The sequence below is a fragment of the Schistocerca nitens genome, chromosome 8 (assembly GCF_023898315.1).
Source record: "Schistocerca nitens isolate TAMUIC-IGC-003100 chromosome 8, iqSchNite1.1, whole genome shotgun sequence".
NCBI lineage: Eukaryota > Metazoa > Arthropoda > Insecta > Orthoptera > Acrididae > Schistocerca > Schistocerca nitens.
The window spans coordinates 224,809,634-224,832,917 of record NC_064621.1 but is presented as its reverse complement, the minus strand read 5'-3'; the positions used below and the strand labels follow the sequence as shown (position 1 = coordinate 224,832,917).

The 23,284-nt window shown below is 36.2% G+C and overlaps 1 protein-coding gene across 2 annotated transcripts in view; it reads right to left on the bottom strand.

Annotated features, from left to right (window-relative positions):
- Positions 1–23,284, bottom strand: part of LOC126199279 (rho GTPase-activating protein 10) — a 596,616-nt gene that overhangs the window by 53,407 nt on the left and 519,925 nt on the right. The window contains exons 11-12 of one of the 2 annotated variants that reach the window (XM_049936087.1): positions 20,474–20,579; positions 10,807–10,909 (exon numbers count right to left, since the gene is read on the bottom strand). In XM_049936087.1, coding sequence (XP_049792044.1) covers positions 10,807–10,909; positions 20,474–20,579 — 209 coding nt within the window. The remainder of the gene's footprint in view (positions 1–10,806; positions 10,910–20,473; positions 20,580–23,284) is intronic. The other variant, XM_049936088.1, reaches the window with a different exon arrangement.

Here is a 23,284-nt window from a genome sequence, read left to right as displayed (position 1 = left end):
ATAACAGACATGGAACACTTCTGGAGCAACATATGGTCAAACCCGGTACAACATAACAGGCATGCACGGTGGATACAAACAGAAACAGACACATACAAGATGATACCACAAATGCCTGAAGTGAAAATTTTGCAACATGAAGTCACCCAAGCAATTAATTCTACTCACAATTGGAAAGCCCCTGGAAATGATAAAATAGCAAATTTCTGGTTAAAGAAGTTCACCTCAACACATTCACATCTAACTAAATTATTTAACAGTTACATTGCAGACCCATACACATTCCCTGATACACTTACACATGGAATAACCTATCTGAAACCTAAAGATCAAGCAGACACAGCAAACCCAGCTAAATATCGCCCCATAACATGCCTACCAACAATATACAAAATATTAACTTCAATCATTAAACAGAAATTAATGACACATACAACACAGAACAAAATTATAAATGAAGAACAAAAAGGCTGTTGCAAAGGAGCACGAGGATGTAAAGAGCAACTGATAATAGATGCAGAGGTGACATATCAAGCTAAAACTAAACAAAGGTCGCTACACTACGCATACATTGATTACCAAAAAGCTTTTGATAGTGTACCCCACTCATGGTTACTACAAATATTGGAAATATACAAAATAGATCCTAAATTGATACAGTTCCTAAACATAGTAATGAAAAATTGGAAAACCACACTTAATATCCAAACAAATTCAAATAATATCACATCACAGCCAATACAGATTAAGCGTGGAATATACCAAGGAGACTCATTAAGTCCTTTCTGGTTCTGCCTTGCTCTGAACCCACTATCCAACATGCTAAATAATACAAATTATGGATACAATATTACTGGAACATACCCACACAAAATCACACATTTGCTATACATGGATGATCTAAAACTACTGGCAGCAACAAATCAACAACTCAACCAATTACTAAAGATAACAGAAGTATTCAGCAATGATATAAGTATGGCTTTTGGAACAGACAAATGTAAGAAAAATAGCATAGTCAAGGGAAAACACACTAAACAAGAAGATTACATATTGGATAACAGCGACTGCATAGAAGCGATGGAAAAAACGGATGCCTATAAATATCTAGGATACAGGCAAAAAATAGGAATAGATAATACAAATATTAAAGAAGAACTAAAAGAAAAATATAGACGAAGACTAACAAAAATACTGAAAACAGAACTGACAGCAAGAAACAAGACAAAAGCTATAAATACTTACGCCATACCAATATTGACCTACTCATTTGGAGTAGTGAAATGGAGTAACACACACCTAGAAGCACTCAATACACTTACACGATCACAATGCCACAAATATAGAATACATCACATACATTCAGCAACAGAAAGATTCACATTAAGCAGAAAGGAAGGAGGAAGGGGATTTATCGACATAAAAAACCTACACTATGGACAGGTAGACAATTTAAGAACATTCTTTCTAGAACGAGCAGAAACTAGCAAAATACACAAGGCAATCACTCATATAAATACATCGGCTACACCACTGCAATTTCATAACCACTTCTACAACCCTTTAGATCACATAACAACAACAGATACGAAGAAAGTAAATTGGAAAAAGAAAACACTTCATGGCAAGCACCCGTATCATCTAACACAGCCACACATCGATCAAGACGCATCCAACACATGGCTAAGAAAAGGCAATATATACAGTGAGACAGAAGAATTCATGATTGCAATACAGGATCAAACAATAAACACCAGGTATTACAGCAAGCATATTATTAAAGATCCCAATACCACAACAGATAAATGCAGACTTTGTAAACAACAAATAGAAACAGTAGATCACATCACAAGCGGATGTACAATACTAGCAAATACAGAATACCCCAGAAGACATGACAATGTCGCAAAAATAATACATCAACAGCTTGCCTTACAACATAAACTTTTAAAACAACAAGTTCCTACATACAAGTATGCACCACAAAATGTACTGGAGAATGATGAATACAAATTATACTGGAACAGAACCATTATAACAGATAAAACAACGCCACATAACAAACCTGACATCATACTCACCAATAAAAAGAAGAAATTAACACAATTAATCGAAATATCCATACCCAATACAACAAATATACAAAAGAAAACAGGAGAAAAAATTGAAAAATACATCCAACTGGCTGAGGAAGTCAAAGACATGTGGCATCAGGATAAAGTTGACATCATACCAATTATACTATCAACTACAGGAGTCATACCACACAATATCCACCAATACATCAATGCAATACAGCTACATCCAAACATATATATACAATTACAGAAATCCGTAATTATTGATACATGTTCAATTACCCGAAAGTTCCTAAATGCAATATAACATGTACCGTACAGCAAAAAGGAAGTGACGCTTGATAAAGGTCCGCGTCACTCCATTCTTAACCAGACTTCTAAAAAGTCTGAGAAAGTAAAGAAATAATAATAATAATAATAACCCCCGTGGAGGCCCGGGAAAAGAATAGGCCTCCGGTATGTTCTGCCAGTCGTAAAAGGCGACGAAAAGAACAAACCACTAATAGGGCTAACCCCCCTTTTAGTGTGATTACTTGGTTCAGGACAGAACTAAAGAAGCCTCGGACAAGCGCCGTCATGGTCGGGGACGACGCTTGAACCCTATGCCCGCCCACAATGGTAACGACACTGCTAGCCAACTGGAAAATGATTTAAATCCAAATAGAGGTGTTTTGCAGGATATGCTTCCTGCAACCACCCTAGAAGGAAAACAAAGACAGAGGATGAGATGGTCAGATGAAGTTAATCGACACCTCATGTTCTGTTATTACCAAGCAACAAACCTAGGAACCAACACAACTGGATACAGATCACAAGTACACACAACATTTATTACCAGATACCCAGAATTAAAATTTTTAACAGAACAACGACTAGCTGATCAGATCCGTGTAATAATCAAAAATAACAGGATACCCCAGTCAGAATTAGAAAACATCAAACAACAAGTACAACAAATACTAGAACAAAATAATGTGCAATCAGAAGAAGAAGAAGAAAATACAGTAATGGACTCAAACATCCCAGAGCAAACAAACAAAGAACAACACACATCAATTAAACAATCAGAGGAAAACGACATCTTAAGACAGCCACCAGAACAAGCACAAATGGAACACGAAGTGACACACATGTTAGATATAGAAGAGAAATTTCAGCTGACATATATAGAATACAAAGACACAAATACAGACATTAGACCATTCTTGCATAGACCACCAAATAACCCACAAGTCGAAACAACAATAACAACTATCAACACAATCATACACAACAAAATAAATGAAAATACAACAATGGAAGAGTTACAACTACTGGTTTATGTAGGAGCACTCACTACACTAAATATACACACTAGGCAGAGATCAGAACCAACCAACACACAGAAGAAACCCACAAAACCAGCATGGCAACACAGGCTACAGATCAGAATAGAAAAACTGAGAAAAGACATCGGACAGCTAACACAATTTATAAGAAATGAAATATCAGACAAAAAACGAAAAAGGTTAGGTAAAATCTCACAACAAGAAGCAATGGAGCAATTAGATGAAAAGAAGCAGAAGTTACAAGCATTGGCCAAACGACTTAGAAGATACAAAAAAAGTGAAAATAGAAGGAAACAAAACCAAACATTCAACACAAACCAAAAGAAATTTTACCAGACAATAGATAACACACACATTAAAATAAACAATCCACCAAACATAACAGACATGGAACACTTCTGGAGCAACATATGGTCAAACCCGGTACAACATAACAGGCATGCACGGTGGATACAAGCAGAAACAGACTCATACAAGATGATACCGCAAATGCCTGAAGTGATAATTTTGCAACATGAAGTCACCCGAGCAATTAATTCTACGCACAATTGGAAAGCCCCTGGAAATGATAAAATAGCAAATTTCTGGCTAAAGAAGTTCACCTCAACACATTCACATCTAACTAAATTATTTAACAGTTACATTGCAGACCCATACACATTCCCTGATACACTTACACATGGAATAACCTATCTGAAACCTAAAGATCAAGCAGACACAGCAAACCCAGCTAAATATCGCCCCATAACATGCCTACCAACAATCTACAAAATATTAACTTCAGTCATTACACAGAAATTAATGACACATACAACACAGAACAAAATTATAAATGAAGAACAAAAAGGCTGTTGCAAAGGAGCACGAGGATGTAAAGAGCAACTGATAATAGATGCAGAGGTGACATATCAAGCTAAAACTAAACAAAGGTCGCTACACTACGCATACATTGATTACCAAAAAGCTTTTGATAGTGTACCCCACTCATGGTTACTACAGATATTGGAAATATACAAAGTAGATCCTAAATTGATGCAGTTCCTAAACATAGTTATGAAAAACTGGAAAACCACACTTAATATCCAAACAAACTCTAATAATATCACATCACAGCCAATACAGATTAAGCATGGAATATACCAAGGAGACTCATTAAGTCCTTTCTGGTTCTGCCTTGCTCTGAACCCACTATCCAACATGCTAAACAATACAAATTATGGATACAATATTACTGGAACATACCCACACAAAATCACACATTTGCTATACATGGATGATCTAAAACTACTGGCAGCAACCAATCAACAACTCAACCAATTACTAAAGATAACAGAAGGATTCAGCAATGATATAAGTATGGCTTTTGGAACAGACAAATGTAAGAAAAATAGCATAGTCAAGGGAAAACACACTAAACAAGAAGATTACATATTGGATAACCACAGCGACTGCATTGAAGCGATGGAAGAAACGGATGCCTATAAATATCTAGGATACAGGCAAAAAATAGGAATAGATAATACAAATATTAAAGAAGAACTAAAAGAAAAATATAGACAAAGACTAACAAAAATACTGAAAACAGAACTGACAGCAAGAAACAAGACAAAAGCTATAAATACTTATGCCATACCAATATTGACCTACTCATTTGGAGTAGTGAAATGGAGTAACACACACCTAGAAGCACTCAATACACTTACACGATCACAATGCCACAAATATAGAATAAATCACATACATTCAGCAACAGAAAGATTCACATTAAGCAGAAAGGAAGGAGGAAGGGGATTTATCGACATAAAAAACCTACATTATGGACAGGTAGACAATTTAAGAAAATTCTTTCTAGAACGAGCAGAAACTAGCAAAATACACAAGGCAATCACTCATATAAATACATCGGCTACACCACTGCAATTTCATAACCACTTCTACAACCCTTTAGATCACATAACATCAACAGATACGAAGAAAGCAAATTGGAAAAAGAAAACACTTCATGGCAAGCACCCATATCATCTAACACAGCCACACATCGATCAAGACGCATCCAACACATGGCTAAGAAAAGGCAATATATACAGTGAGACAGAAGGATTCATGATTGCAATACAGGATCAAACAATAAACACCAGGTATTTCAGCAAGCATATTATTAAAGATCCCAATACCACAACAGATAAATGCAGACTTTGTAAACAACAAATAGAAACAGTAGATCACATCACAAGCGGATGTACAATACTAGCAAATACAGAATACCCCAGAAGACATGACAATGTCGCAAAAATAATACATTAACAGCTTGCCTTACAACATAAACTTATAAAACAACAAGTTCCTACATACAAGTATGCACCACAAAATGTACTGGAGAATGATGAATACAAATTATACTGGAACAGAACCATTATAACAGATAAAACAACGCCACATAACAAACCTGACATCATACTCACCAATAAAAAGAAGAAATTAACACAACTAATCGAAATATCCATACCCAATACAACAAATATACAAAAGAAAACAGGAGAAAAAATTGAAAAATACATCCAACTGGCTGAGGAAGTCAAAGACATGTGGCATCAGGATAAAGTTGACATCATACCAATTATACTATCAACTACAGGAGTCATACCACACAATATCCACCAATACATCAATGCAATACAGCTACATCCAAACATATATATACAATTACAGAAATCCGTAATTATTGATACATGTTCAATTACCCGAAAGTTCCTAAATGTAATATAACATATACCGTACAGCAAAAAGGAAGTGACGCTTGATAAAGGTCCGCGTCACTCCATTCCTCACCAGACTTAACGTCTGAGAAAGTAAAGATAATAATAATAATGAACATAAGTTATTCTTTTTAAGGGCACAAAAAGCATGAATATCATTTGAAGATACTCAAAGGGCCATTTAACAACTTTCTAAATAATTTATTGGGCATTAAATGTCACCTGTGCATCGAGAATGAATGCCAAAACTTTCCAAGATTTTCAATCCAGATATGGAGCATAATAATAAGTATATTATATTATTGACCTCAGAAAAAGTTCTCTTTAAATTTTGTTACTGCTTTCGATATCCAGCACTCACATACATGTGGAGCTGTTCTCTACTCTTTTTACTAAACACTAGGTCAGCCTATGAAGACTTCATAAAATATTTACATCACCAATTAAAATGCCATTTGTATGAGTGTCATCCCTTATCCAGCTGTCCCTATTTTGGCACCCGCTGGGTAAAAGTCCATTTCATGTCTTAAATATTTTAAATATGAGAATAATTTTTATAGACAACTGAGAAGCTAGATATTAACCCTTTGACTGCTGGGAAGAAGTTAACTTATCATGCTCCATCACTCCCCAGGTGCTGAGAATGTGTTTAAATGAGGCTCCTGTGTTTTCCTGAAATGCTATTGATGTGTTTAAATGCTCTGTTCTGCTGAACTCTCACTGCTGCGACAAGTTACTTCCATATCTCAGAGGATAAAAAAGTTTTGAGTATTTATCATACAACATATGTGCCTCTTTGCATGCTATCATTTGCAAAAAATCTCGTTTCTACATCTTAACAGTTTATGAAGTATGATGACTGTTATAGCCACATGGTTCCCAATGTACAGAGCCACAAATGGACGCATTGCACTTGGCCAGCCATCAGATACAAAAAACAATCACTTGAGAATGAGATATTGACAGATGATGACAGACCATCCAGCTTGGCTTTAAGTAACACCTCCTACTGCTGGACCAACTCCTGGATTCCAGCAATTGTTAGTTCTGACAGATTTAGGACAACAGACATTCATCTTAGAAGTTATATGCACAGTCAAATCTGATTTAAGTCCCAATAAAAAATTTGGTACACCATGCCACCTGACTCTCAATGTTGTAGATACTCACTCACCAATCCAGGCCTGCGTGTTCAAACATTATCATAAATCAGACTGAATCTAGCATCATGAAAAGGATGTACAAGATCATATCTACAGGCTTCAGCCACCACAAACAGAACACTCAGGAATCATATGCAGCAAAATACGTGCTTGTAATATGATGCTAACTCGAAAGAGCATCCCTATGTCACCACATCAGCCCCTTTCCACAATACTAGCAGAATTGTGATGTTTCTAAGGGGAATATGACATGAACAGAGGGCAAGAATCATTCTCCAGACTAAACTGTAACTTATCCACAAACAGCAACTTCATCACTGTTCCTGAGCCATCATATGAGAAAAGACATTTCATTTGCCAAAACTGGGCAGTGCCTCCGGGCAAGAAAATTGAATGTGGTAGGTCTCAAGTGCATAAAGAGTAACCTCTCGAAACTAATGATATACATGCTGACTGAAGATGTAAGACTCAGAGGCTGCTTGGACATTTTGAGGTATAAAAGGTAGGATAACAATGCCTGTGATAGGTTGCCACACTTGGTAGAACATGTACACATACTACCACTGAATGTTTATTTTCTCCTGGAACCTTCTCTACAGCTGCAAAATGATCTGCAGGTGACATTCAACTCCCAGACACCTTGTATTTTTTGTGCCAGTTTCTTAATCTACCAACGATCAGGCCATGTTCTTGACAAGATATCCACTCCAAAGAACCACATTCTCGTATGTGGAGACCTAAATGTGGATAAACTGAATCCTGATTCTATATGGGACTCATTACAAAGTCTTGCTCAAAGTTTCAATCTAGTTCCAATGGTTAACAGTGCAACCAGAATAACAAAATACTTAAAGACAGCTGTTGATCAGGTATTAACAGATTTAGGCAAAGAAAACTGTGAGGTGGTGGTAGCAGAGCTAGGATTATCTGATCACTCAGGTCAAATCATTAATATAAATGTGGCTCCAGAAGAAACAAAGAAAATGCATATTTACAGACGATTTTTTTCTAAACAAAATAGACATGAGTTTGCCAAACAGGTAGCAGGACAAACATGGGACTCAGTATACTCAGAGGTAGATGCAAATGAAAAATTCAAAAATTTCATGACATTGTTTAAATTAAATTTTGAAGAAACATTTCCTAAAGTATTATGTCCATTATCAACAGCAGGAAAAAGCAAGTGGGTCACAAAAGGAATAAAAAAATCATCTGAAACACTAAAGTACCTGAGCTCCATTAACCACAGCCAAACTAATCCTGCTATCTCACTCTTTTATAAAAGATATAGGAAAACATATAGGAAAATATTGCTTGCAGCAAAGAGAGCTCATAACTCCAAACTGGTGCTCTCTGCTGAAAACAAAAATAAGGCAGTATGGAAGATTGCGAAGCAGGAAACTGGTACCAGGAAAATGAATCTGTCAAACTCGAAAATCAAAGAGGAAGGGACTCAAATAAAAGACCCAATATATTTGGCAAACTATATAAATGATTATTTTAGTAGCATAGGAATAAAATTACAGGAAAATTTTCTAACAGCCCCTCAGGTCAAAAAGCCACATAATGGTGTATCACACTCAATGGTGTTATTCCCTACAACACAGGAAGAAGTCTATAAAGCAGTCAGCAAACTGAAAAACAAAAACTCAGCTGGTCTGGATGAAGTCCCCATTTTTATAATTAAGGACTGTATCAAGAGCCTACTTCCACCTTTAGTTGATATTATAAATCAATCTTTCAAGCAGGGCTACTTTCCAGACTATTTATAATATGCGAAATTACTACCTCTCTTCAAAAAAGGTGATGCAGGAAAAATTGAATATTATAGGCCAATTTCTCTACTATTGTGCTTTGCAAAAATATTAGAAACTATTATGAACGTAGGCTAATGAATTATTTAAATAAATACAACTTACTGTCTGTTGACCAGTTTGGATTTCGATCAGGGAAAAGCACAGAATCAGCAACAGCACACCTCACAAAACACATTCTAGAAGCATTAGATAAAAAATGGCTCTGAGCACTATGGGACTTAACATCTATGGTCATCAGTCCCCTAGAACACAGAACTACTTAAACCTAACTAACCTAAGAACAGCACACAACACCCAGTCATCACGAGGAAGCATTAGATATAGGGAACTACACAACAGGTATATTTCTTGATCTAACTAAAGCGTTTGATACAGTAGACCACAACATATAGTTAAATAAGTTAGATGAACTGGGAATAAGGGGAGTTGTGAAAAAGTTGTCCCAGTCATATCCAAAAAATAGAAGACAGATAACTGAAATATCACAAATTTCAAGTTGCTCAAACTATCTTGTAAAGTATACTTCAGAACCAAATTATGTAAATATAGGTGTCCCACAGGGTAGTGTCCTTGGCCCAATACTATTCCTCATTTACATAAATGACTTCCCACAGAGCATCAAGCACGGACAAACAATATTGTTTGCAGATGACTCAAATGTTTTAATCAGTGACAAATCACCAGATGCACTAAAGAAAAAGCCGAACAAACACTAAACAGTGTACGTGAGTGGGCATCCAATAATAAACTAACACTAAATCTTAAAAAAACAAATGCTGTTAACTTCTATGTCTGCAAAAAACCACACTATAACAACTTTAAGTTAAACGATGAAACTATAGAATGTGTAGACTACACAAAATTTCTTGGTATGCATGTTGACAGTCAGTTAAAGTGGGAAGAACATATTAAAATACTTAGTAACAGAATCACTACAGCATGCAATGCTCTTAGAATTCTGACTGCAGTGTGTGATACTACATGTGTCAGATCTGTATATTTTTCTTATATCCACTCTGTTATCACATATGAACACAACACACAGTCAGAACCATTACAGAAGCTGCCTGTACAGACACAATGAATGGTCCTGTATGGGAATGTCAATATTGTTACATGTTTCTGTATAATTCTAATGCAATTTCACTGCATGGTGTCACCATAATACAGTGTGTTTTCATTAATCTTGAGATCTCTCAACTGAATGTAAGCAACATACTGACACCTAAAAAGCTTTAACATGCAGTAATATTTTCTGGTATTTAACGTAAATTTTGACATTTATGTGTTAATGGAATGTAGTCTTGTGGTATTCTAAAAGTTATATTTCTTCAAAAATGTACTAAATACACAAGAAAATCTCTATTACAAGAATCATATACAATTTTTTAATTTTCATGGAGAAATAGGAATTTTATGTTGAAAGTGGTAATGGAAATGCCTGATATAATGTAAATATCTTAGCAACAAAGGTAATAACTAATGAAACAGTTGAGGTGACTCCATGCCACTACTATTCGTTGTCACCTTTGCTCTTAAATTATATTAATGTTCAGGTTCAAATTTATGTGCATTAATATTTCAACAATGAATAATTTTTTTATGGTCTACAATTGAAATAATGGCAGAAACCTCATAAAAATCATCCACTGTGTCTTACTGACCTCTTTTCTCCAGAACTTCAATACACTTGCTGACAAATCTAAACCCTGTTTCATCTAGAGATGTTTCTTCAGATTTTGATGATTTACCAGGTACTGAATATGTCTGAAACACAACAAAAATTTTAATGAGTCAAACTATTCATTTGTATAAGGAGAAACTCTTTGCTACATCATGCAAGCTCAAGCATGCTGCAACTATGAAACACTAACATGGAAAGAGTGAATAGAAAGAGACTACAATTTAAAAGGTTATGCAGCCACCACCTAAATAAACACGTGTTACTGTTTGATACGAAAATGTCAAGATACATGGGACAGTCTACACATGCATTGGCATGAAATGTGTAGTAATTGCAATGTGTGAAATTTTTCAAATTCAGATAACACAAGGTCAATATTCAAAATTTTAAAAGTGTAATAATATTTTTCAATGTGCTATGCTTCATATTCACAGTGTATTTGCTGAGTTTTAGTAAATTTAATACTTAATTAAGAAATGTAATGTTCAGAGGTAAAGATTTTTTGATCAACCATTCCCAAAACTAACAGGAACAGACCAAGCAATACAGGTAAAAAAAACCAACAACAACACAGAATAACCTTTGAAAATATGTCTCTTCATTATTTAATTGCAGCAAGGATGAAAAGTAAAGAATTTAGTGATGAGTATCAATTTTGCTGTAATATATTATGAAATATAAATGTGCTTCAGTGAGATATTTCTTTGTGTATCACCTGAAGAGTTTTGAAAATAGCACAGATTTTAGCCTATATTGCTTTCATTATATGTGAAACAACAGAGGAGAAAAAAAGTAAACTGGGCATACTGTGATCAGTTCAGAATTATTGACTACTGTCTAGCAGTTCCAAATTCTACCACAGCAACAACAATGAGAAACCCTTATAATCTGGTTTCATGAATACATCCAGAGAATAAATTGCATATTGCTAAATGTTATCAATGTAGATAGCACAATGATTGAAAAAAAATGACTAAAAATACTACTGCAAGTAATGATAATAGCATATGAACAACAGCATGAGAAATAAAATAATGCCCTCCCTCCCCTTCCCAAGGTAAAACGTGATGTTTTTCCAGGAGACACTGGCTGGCCAAATCTCAAATCCTTCCCCACTAGGGCTCATACCACCAACCTAAAAGTCAGCTTTATTGCATTAAAATCTCTCCTCAGAGGCAAGTACAAAGACTACATTCAAGCTGGTGTTAAGCAGAACCTTGACAGCAGCAGTCGGCTGGGCACTGCAGCTTCGTGCACGTACCTAAACCAATAATGTAATACTATTTTGTGAACGTCTCTACAGCGGGGCTATCCAGACGACTATCATTTTCTCCTGCAGCTGGAAGCTGGCAACAGCGCTGTTAGCTGTCCGTGATCCTCTTATACTAACTTGACTTTTCAAAGAGACAGTCCTCAAAATGCCTATCACTAGTATGATTCTTCAGTGGCAGACTGCATACAAGTATATGTAGACCAGTAATATGCAGGAGCTGTCTGCATCTCTGATTCTTATATTGACGTATCTGAAAACGTTCAGAAATTTGGGAGGATTGACTTGGAGTAATTTTTTGAATACACACAATGCCCAAGAACCTCATCAAACTGACAATGAACTGATAACGAAAGAATCTGTCACTAATATTCTAATCTCTCAGATTTTCTCACAGCGACAGATTAACGGTGTACTTCACAGCAGAACACCCAGAAACACACTATTGATTAACATTGATAGGGTGTCCAGAAATTAAATATCGATTTTGTAGCAAACATTGGTGGAGGGGGTAAGGTGTATATACTAATGCATTGCACATGCATTATAGATGTAAAAGTTGCAGTTGCTGCTGAAAACAGTGGGTTGGCTTCATGGCACTCCCAAAATTGTGTTCTGTAGTTACAGATACCAGAACAAGTGAGATGTCAACTGTGCAGGAGAGGATAGCCACTGTGACACGGCAGTTGCAGAGGTTACCACATGGTGAAATTTGGATGAGATTTAATCGCCAATTCCATAAACCTGGACAAACTTGTAAGACAATTCAATGATTAGTGAACAATTTTAACACACTAGTACACTTAAGGATGAGCCCAGACAAGGCCACCCACCAAACTCTGCTGACCAAGTTGAAAACATTAGAACATGCACTGCATGCAGTCCAAGTTCCACTAAACACTCGTCGGTGGAACGGGACACCAACACTCCATGAGACAAAGTATTATGACACACACTGAAAAAAAAACAGTGTTCAATCTGCAGATTCTTCCCCAGTTACACGATGAAGATCTGGGAGAGCACATGAGCATGTGCTAGAATTTGTTTGAAACAGATTCAAATTGTAACATCCTCAACCAGATTCTATTCAGCGACAAGGCAACATTTCAAACTTGTGGAAGGGATAACCAACATAACTGCACATGACACACCACCAGTGGAGCACCTGGAATTCCAGACAGACTCCACAGAAGTTAATGTGTGGATAGTAACATCTTTTAACAAAAACTATGGCCCATTCTTCTTCACCAAAAATTGCATGAACAGGACAAAGTAGCTTGATATGCTACAAGGTTTCTTTTACCACAGCCTGTGTGGGATGAATGAATGCACATGTTTACTCCCACCTTGACAGGAACCAGGCCAACATGCCATAAATGTGCGAATATCTTTGAATGAAGTGTTTCCTGGAAGATTGACTGGGCACACAGGACTCTTAATCTGATCCCGACCTCACACCCATGGACTTCTTCCTCTGGGGATTTATTAAGGGACACCATATCAACTCACTAGTGGAGCTCCGACACCAAATTAGACAAGCTGCTACAGCTATAACACCACAAATGTTCCAGAATGTCTTTCATGCCACAGCCACCAGATGGGAGCTGTATCAGGATGTAAATGGTGCTCATGTTGAATGGAACATGCAATAAACATATTCCATTACAAATAATAATAATAATAATAATTATTATTATTATTATTTCTTTACTTTCTCAGACGTTAAGTCTGGTTGAGAATGGAAAGTGACGCGGACCTTGATCAAGCGTCACTTCCTATTAACTGTATGGTATGTGTTATATTGCATTTAGGAACTTTCAGCTAATTGAACATGTATCAATAATTACGGATTTCTGTAGTTGTATATATATGTTTGGATGTAGCTGTATTGCATTGATGTACTGGTGGATATTGTGTGGTATGACTCCTGTAGTTGATAGTATAATTGGTATGATGTCAGCTTTATCCTGATGCCACATGTCTTTGACTTCCTCAGCCAGTTGGATGTATTTTTCAATTTTTTCTCCTGTTTTCTTTTGTATATTTGTTGTATTGGGTATGGATATTTCGATTAATTGTGTTAATTTCTTCTTTTTATTGGTGAGTATGATGTCAGGTTTGTTATGTGGCGTTGTTTTATCTGTTATAATGGTTCTGTTCCAGTATAATTTGTATTCATCATTCTCCAGTACATTTTGTGGTGCATACTTGTATGTAGGAACTTGTTGTTTTAAAAGTTTATGTTGTAAGGCAAGCTGTTGATGTATTATTTTTGCGACATTGTCATGTCTTCTGGGGTATTCTGTATTTGCTAGTATTGTACATCTGCTTGTGATGTGATCTACTGTTTCTATTTGTTGTTTACAAAGTCTGCATTTATCTGTTGTGGTATTGGGATCTTTAATAATATGCTTGCTGTAATACCAGGTGTTTATTGTTTGATCCTGTATTGCAATCATGAATTCTTCTGTCTCACTGTATATATTGCCTTTTCTTAGCCATGTGTTGGATGCGTCTTGATCGATGTGTGGCTGTGTTAGATGATACGGGTGCTTGCCATGAAGTGTTTTCTTTTTCCAATTTACTTTCTTCGTATCTGTTGATGTTATGTGGTCTAAAGGGTTGTAGAGGTGGTTATGAAATTGTAGTGGTGTAGCCGATGTATTTATATGAGTGATTGCTTTGTGTATTTTGCTAGTTTCTGCTCGTTCTAGAAAGAATTTTCTTAAATTGTCTACCTGTCCATAATGTAGGTTTTTTATGTCGATAAATCCCCTTCCTCCTTCCTTTCTGCTTAATGTGAATCTTTCTGTTGCTGAATGTATGTGATGTATTCTATATTTGTGGCATTGTGATCGTGTAAGTGTATTGAGTGCTTCTAGGTCTGTGTTACTCCATTTCACTACTCCAAATGAGTAGGTCAATATTGGTATGGCATAAGTATTTATAGCTTTTGTCTTGTTTCTTGCTGTCAATTCTGTTTTCAGTATTTTTGTTAGTCTTTGTCTATATTTTTCTTTTAATTCTTCTTTAATATTTGTATTATCTATTCCTATTTTTTGTCTGTATCCTAGATATTTATAGGCATCCGTTTTTTCCATCGCTTCTATGCAGTCGCTGTGGTTATCCAATATGTAATCTTCTTGTTTAGTGTGTTTTCCCTTGACTATGCTATTTTTCTTACATTTGTCTGTTCCAAAAGCCATACTTATATCATTGCTGAATACTTCTGTTATCTTTAGTAATTGGTTGAGTTGTTGATTTGTTGCTGCCAGTAGTTTTAGATCATCCATGTATAGCAAATGTGTGATTTTGTGTGGGTATGTTCCAGTAATATTGTATCCATAATTTGTATTATTTAGCATGTTGGATAGTGGGTTCAGAGCAAGGCAGAACCAGAAAGGACTTAATGAGTCTCCTTGGTATATTCCACGCTTAATCTGTATTGGCTGTGATGTGATATTATTTGAATTTGTTTGGATATTAAGTGTGGTTTTCCAATTTTTCATTACTATGTTTAGGAACTGTATCAATTTAGGATCTATTTTGTATATTTCCAATATTTGTAGTAACCATGAGTGGGGTACACTATCAAAAGCTTTTTGGTAATCAATGTATGCGTAGTGTAGCGACCTTTGTTTAGTTTTAGCTTGATATGTCACCTCTGCATCTATTATCAGTTGCTCTTTACATCCTCGTGCTCCTTTGCAACAGCCTTTTTGTTCTTCATTTATAATTTTGTTCTGTGTTGTATGTGTCATTAATTTCTGTTTAATGATTGAAGTTAATATTTTGTATATTGTTGGTAGGCATGTTATGGGGCGATATTTAGCTGGGTTCACTGTGTCTGCTTGATCTTTAGGTTTCAGATAAGTTATTCCATGTGTAAGTGTATCAGGGAATGTGTATGGGTCTGCAATGTAACTGTTAAATAATTTAGTTAGATGTGAATGTGTTGAGGTGAACTTCTTTAACCAGAAATTTGCTATTTTATCGTTTCCAGGGGCTTTCCAATTGTGAGTAGAATTAATTGCTTGGGTGACTTCATGTTGCAAAATTATCACTTCAGGCATTTGTGGTATCATCTTGTATGTGTCTGTTTCTGTTTGTATCCACCGTGCATGCCTGTTATGTTGTACCGGGTTTGACCATATGTTGCTCCAGAAGTGTTCCATGTCTGTTATGTTTGGTGGATTGTTTATTTTAATGTGTGTGTTATCTATTGTCTGGTAAAATTTCTTTTGGTTTGTGTTGAATGTTTGGTTTTGTTTCCTTCTATTTTCACTTTTTTTGTATCTTCTGAGTCGTTTGGCTAATGCTTGTAATTTCTGCTTCTTTTCGTCTAATTGCTCTGTCGCTTCTTGTTGTGAGATTTTACCTAACCTTTTTCGTTTTTTTTCCGAGATTTCATTTCTTATAAATTGTGTTAGCTGTCCGATGTCTTTTCTCAGTTTTTCTATTCTGATCTGTAGCCTGTGTTGCCATGCTGGTTTTGTGGGTTTCTTCTGTGTGTTGGTTGGTTCTGATCTCTGTCTAGTGTGTATATTTAGTGTAGTGAGTGCTCCTATATAAACCAGTAGTTGTAACTCTTCCATAGTTGTGTTTTCATTTATTTTGTTGTGTATGATTGTGTTGATAGTTTTTATTGTTGTTTCGACTTGTGGGTTATTTGGTGGTCTATGCAAGAATGGTCTAATGTCTGTATTTGTGTCTTTGTATTCTATATATGTTAGCTGAAATTTTTCTTCTATATCTAGCATCTGTGTCACTTCGTGTTCTATTTGTGCTTGTTCTGGTGGCTGTCTTAAGATTTCGTTTTCCTCTGATTGTTTAATTGGTGCGTGTTGTTCTTTGTTTGTTTGCTCTGGGATGTTTGAGTCCATTACTGTATTTTCTTCTTCTTCTAATTGCACATTATTTTGTTCCAGTATTTGTTGTACTTCTTGTTTGATGTTTTCTAATTCTGACTGGGGTATCCTGTTATTTTTGATTATTACACGGATCTGATCAGCTAGTCGTTGTTCTGTTAAAAATTTTAATTCTGGGTATCTGGTAATAAATGTTGTGTATACTTGTGATCTGTATCCAGTTGTGTTGGTTCCTAGGTTTGTTGCTTGGTAATAACAGAACATGAGGTGTCAATTAACTTCATCTGACCAACTCATCCTCTGTCTTTGTTTTCCTTCTAGGGTGGTTGCAGGAAGCATATCCTGTAAAACACCTCTATTTGGATTTAAATCATTTTCCAGTTGGCTAGCAGTGTCGTTACCATTGTGGGCGGGCATAGGGTTCAAGCGTCGTCCCCGACCATGACGGCGCTTGTCCGAGGCTTCTTTAGTTCTGTCCTGAACCAAGTAATCACACTAAAAGGGGGGTTAGCCCTATTAGTGGTTTGTTCTTTTCGTCGCCTTTTACGACTGGCAGAACATACCAGAGGCCTATTCTTTATTATTATTATTATTATTATTATTATTATTATTATTATTTGAACAAAATCAATGCTTAATTTCTGGACACTACCCATTTTGGAAAGAGAATTCAAACATCTGTTGTCTACTTGGCATTCTACTCTCCCGAGCGTAAAATGCAGCTGAAAGGAATGAATGGCATGAACAGAAGGAGAAGAAAGACATAAAATAATTCAGAAATAAAAGGTGCTGGAAATATCTTACTACTATAAATGTTTTATTGTTAGCAGAAAGACATGAAAGGTCATGCCAAGTATGCTACCCTGCAGGACTTACATGTCTTGTTAAATTTAGTATGAGCAACAGACAATGTAAGGCTTATCTGTAGTCTTCCTTTTTGACATTCTTTGCCTCTTTAGGCACATTATTAATCATTTTTACTATGTTTGGAGTGAGAGCCAATGCTCAACTGTGATATCTTAACAATGACGAGGAACAAATTTCAGTAGCAAGAGGAGTTTATTTGACAGAAATAGGTTTGACACAGGTTAGGGCTGATGTCAGGTGGTGTTGCCTGAAAGCAAAACAGCTCTGATCGTCACAGACTTGATGTCTTGAACTGGTGCCACTGGCTCTGACAAATTTCTAATCTGGTAATTTCTAATTGGGTGCTGTTGCAGCTGGAGCTGTTTTTTGATTACTGTTAATGTTACTGCACTGAAATGTCATCATTATTTAATGAATAATGAGCCACAAAATTGGCTTTTCTAGTTATCAATTGTTAAATCCTGACTTTGAATGTTAAAGAACACAAGACAATCAGATTTTAATAGTTTACAAAAAAATTACACACATTCCTGTGTGAGGCTTGTGGTTTTTGACAGGTTGTATCTTGAGAATTCAATGTCTTATTTGACTCTGGTATCCCAGTAGTACTCTGTCACACTTGAAGTTGGTTTTAATGCAAAGCCACATGATGTAACTACAGGTATTTACAACAATGTCTCCTACGTAGTACAGAGGTAATGGCACATTTTTCTTTCAACTTCTTTTCTTTAAATTAAAAAGTCATCTGCATGACAAGAGTATCCACAATAACATGCAATAAAATGAATAAGACGTGTTGAAGAAGCCATAGTGTGCCATCCTTAGTCGAGAGAGTGTGCAATTGTCAATTTCCACTTTACATATTACACTTAGGCTGTTCACAGTAGTTTCATCTGGAAATGTCCAAATAGTCTTGCTGGTTCACTTTCTATGTTTTTAGTTAATTCTACATTTGTTCATGATTAATTTAATAAGCTCACATAACACAAAAGACACAACATGCTTACTGTCCAATGTTGTTAATTCTGGAGTATCAATTTCAGGAACAGCAGCAGCATTATTTTTACCTTGTTTGAAATTATACTAACTGAAGATAAGAGTATATTACCTGAAACATTTGATTATTATATTGTACACAAAAGATTTGGATTTACAAAGAAAAACCGGTTGTTGGTATTGAGGTAAATGCTTTCATTGTCCTTTCGTAAATGACTATTCTTAAATAAATTTGTTGAAAGATTATTTACTATTCAATACCAAAAGAATTGCTGTATTGCAATTTTTTAACAGACATCTGTTCATCTATCAGTCACAAGATGAGCTCTAACAATTCGAAAAGTAGTGCTACAAGACGATACACGCACAAGATGATGAACTCACAGAATGAGACTAAATTGTTGTTTTTAAGAACCTCTATAATGATAAAATTGAAGATTTTTCTTTTGTGAAAGGCATGTATGATAGCACGAAACATGGAACTCCTTTATGGTAACAATAAAATGATTGTGACAGTCCTATTAAATGCTTCCTTTTGTGTCTCACAAATACTATCTTGTTCAAAACATTGAAAATGCAGATTTATTTTGATCTGTCAGTAAGCCTTAATGACACACATTAAATTCTGTTAGTCTACAAGCAGAATGACATCTATGGACAGAGCACAGTCCACCTCCATTGGCATATCTTATTGTCACACAAAGAATCCTTGTGGTCAATCCCTGAACTGGCATACATTTTTCCTTAATGTGCGAACTGGGACATGGTCACCTACTGTGAGGAGACAACTAAGGAGAAGTAGGAGTTTCAAATGAAATGTTGACTTTAACAGCTACAACAGAAGTATCCAAACTCATGTCCCTCTGTACTGTCGTCCAATGATGTGTGTTGTTGAAAATGAAGGATGGAGGCAGGGATGGAGAAAACCGCAAAGTAAAACATATAGCATAAACAACATCTTGAAAGCAATGATGTAACACTACCCAAAAACTATTTATTCCTTATCATGACACTGATGTCATACTGCAACAGATTCAGAGCCATCTGATCTTAACATCTGATGCGCCTTTAACACAATAAAATAGCATAATTTTATGATGAATTTAAATAAATGACTGTGTACTGCTTCAATGGTTGGCGCAAATGACCACTTTCTCAGAGATTACATATTGTATTTCAGTGTTGAGATTGTGGAATGCAAGATGTTAAAGAAGCAAATAAAAGAAAGTTATTTTCACATATGAATCCCTATACAATACTAACAATTTTCTACACATATAACACAGCATGAAGTATCACCCTGAGCCAAACAGCTAACTATAAGAGCTAAGTTATAGAAATATACCAACAGCACCAAGAAAGTTAAAAAGTCAGTTAAATGAACAGATCTTGTAACTGAAGCAACTGAAATATGTATATCAGTAACTAAATAAAGAAGAATGCTTATAGAGTGAAACTATTAAAAGTAACTGTTACTTTTATGCATTTGTCACTAACACATTTATAAATATGTGAACATGCAGTTAAAAAAATACATTCTCATACTGAAACAGCTATCATGCTAAATTCATTATTTAAACAAAACTTACAAGTACTGTAATACAGTTTAGTATCGAAATGAAGTGTTAAAAGATAAGTGCACATACCGGAACAAGTGATTGGGGACTTACGGGTTCCTTGCCATCCATGACATCCATCCACAATCTGCGGTCCTCATCTGATAGTGCCTGCAGTGTGTATACTGCACCAGGTCTGAAACAAAGCATGATAAATACGTATTTCACATCTGTACAAAATTACATAAACAACTGAGCTGCAATGATAACATAAATTATTTCAACCATTTCATATCTCACCAATTAACAAAAGTATTCAGTTTTGGGATAAATAAAACTTTAAGAGTTTCCTAAACATAAACACTACAGATTGATTCAGTAAATTCTGTATAAGAGGAACTTCTTGTCTGGAATTCACAGATACAAAATTGCTTCCTCTGATACAAACAAAAGCGTTCTATAATTGGGAATGATCAAAAGAAACTTAATATAATCACAATAACACCCGTTCAACAGCCTGGTTATTTCATGTGCTCGATAGGCCTCGCTCCAGATTAATTCACTGTTGTAAAAGGCATTACAACTTTCTACATTACAGTAGGTGAATGTTTTGCCCTGTGATGGTGGACATTTTCATGATTATAAATGAGGACATGATACCTGGCATGTAATCATATTTGCTTTGGTACTAGCTAGCCTAACTTTTCTTTGTTCAAATCATCTATAGTGTAGCAACTGACCAACAGACATCAACTGTTCACCACCGGCAATGGAGGGTGAAGCTTTGACAATGCCAGCCCCTCATGCTGGCGAAACGTCAGTAAAATCATCAGATGAATGTCAGCCGAAGAACCCGAGACAGAAGCCAATAGGCAGTTTGTCAACTAGTGCAATACTATATTACTTAAACCACTATCAAAATGTATGTGAAAGTCACCACCGCTGTATGATTCTGGAAGCTGTGTAAGATGAGCACATCCAGTACTTGAATCTACTTACTCCTTGGTAGTTCTGTAGTTAACATTTACTATTGATTTCTTAGCATCTTTATCTATTAAATCTGTGGTGTGCATTGTATACAATAACATTATGGCTGTGTTGTTTTAAGTGACAAATGTAATCCTCCCCACAAATGTTGACTAGGAACATCAGCTCTTTGCTGAAAAGATTATTCAGTATGAAATTAGCTACTGAAGTAATTAGCAATCATAAGTTTTCTTTTAGTTGATTCAGTCCATCCTATCAATCTGTGTATGGTGTCATCAGGCTTATTAGATTTCAGATAGGGCTTGCTCACTGCAACAAATTTGAAGTTGGGACATAAAAAGCTTTAGTGCAGTATGAGGCATAAATCTTAAAAACATTTTTTGCAAACTTATTGATACACACCATCGAACTAGAGCATTCTCTGAAAGAATGCAACATTTTAACAACATTGACAAACTCACTGACATTGTGATGAGCAACAGAGTTGTTGATAAAAATTCATGGAAGTCTTAAATGTGAGATCTGTTTCACAAAAACTCTCTAAAAAATTTACATAACCAAAAATCCAAGTGACACAATGGTAGCATCAAGTATCTACCACAATCCTCTGAGCTATCACATTGTTGATATTGGTTTTGTTTCCAAGTTATTGTTGTTTGAGTGAAGGGTGGTGCAAATTTCATCATGATTCCTAAAATGGCTGACCCAAAGTCCTGAGCAACAACAAAATTGGAATTTTGCACTCACATGGAGAAACCATCTACGGAAACATCTGGAATTTTGAAACAAGTTTATGGAGATGATGTTCTAGGTTTAATGCTGCATTACAAATCGTTCTCCAATTTCAAAAGTGGTTGGCAATCAACTGAAGAGACCTTGATTAGGAACACATGTGATTTAAACGGGTTATTCTCATATCCAGAAAATCAAGGGCATGGTGCATGTCAATAACTGTCTGTTACAGAGCTTGCACAACTGATTTGTGTCATAGGGTTTTGGCAACAATAATATGGAAAGCATAGATTGCTGCTCACCACGCAAAGGAGGATCAAGTTGCAGACAGGTACAGTTAAAGACAATGACAAAAACATTCAGCTTTCAGATGGTCATTTATCAGAAAGACAACACACACACACACACACACACACACACACAAAACCACTGTGATCTCCAGGTGCAAAGGACAGACTGCAACTGCATTTGAGTTGAGCAGCAATCTAGTTGGGGTACATATACATAGCGGGGGTGTGGAAATGGTGTGGGTCAGGGGGCGGGGAAGAGGCATAACAGGGAACAGGGTGAGGGAATGCTAGTGCTGCCCTGTGGGAGTGTGCAGGGAAGTGGATGGGGTCAGGATAAAGCTGCTAGATGCAGCATCAGGAGGCCATGCTGAGGAGGAGAGGGGGAGGGGTGGGAGGAAGTAGAGAAGTGGAAAGGACAATATGCATGGACTGTTGGAATAGAAGGCATATGTAGTACTGGAGTGGGAGTGGGGAAGGGGATAGGCGCATGGGGGAGGGGGACTAATGAAGGTCAAGGTCAGTGTAGTTATGGGAACAAAGGACATGTAGCAGGGCAATTTCCCGCCTGTACAGTTCAAAAGAGCTGGTGTTGGTAGGAAGAATCCAGATGTCACAGGTTGTGAAGCAGTCATTAAAGTGAAGTTCATAGGTTTGACTTGCATGATCAACACCTGGGTGGGAGTGTGCAGGAAAGTGGATGGGGACAGGATAAAGCTGCTAGATGCAGCATTGGGAGGCCATGCTGAGGAGGAGAGGAAGGGAGGAGGAGAGGTACACTATTTGCCTCTGTACAACATGTCCAGTGGATGCTGCGAGGTCAGATGCCAGTTGCTGTGCAATACTAAGGTAGTACCGTCGTCCCCTTACAGCCAAATAATGGTCCTCTCTTTTG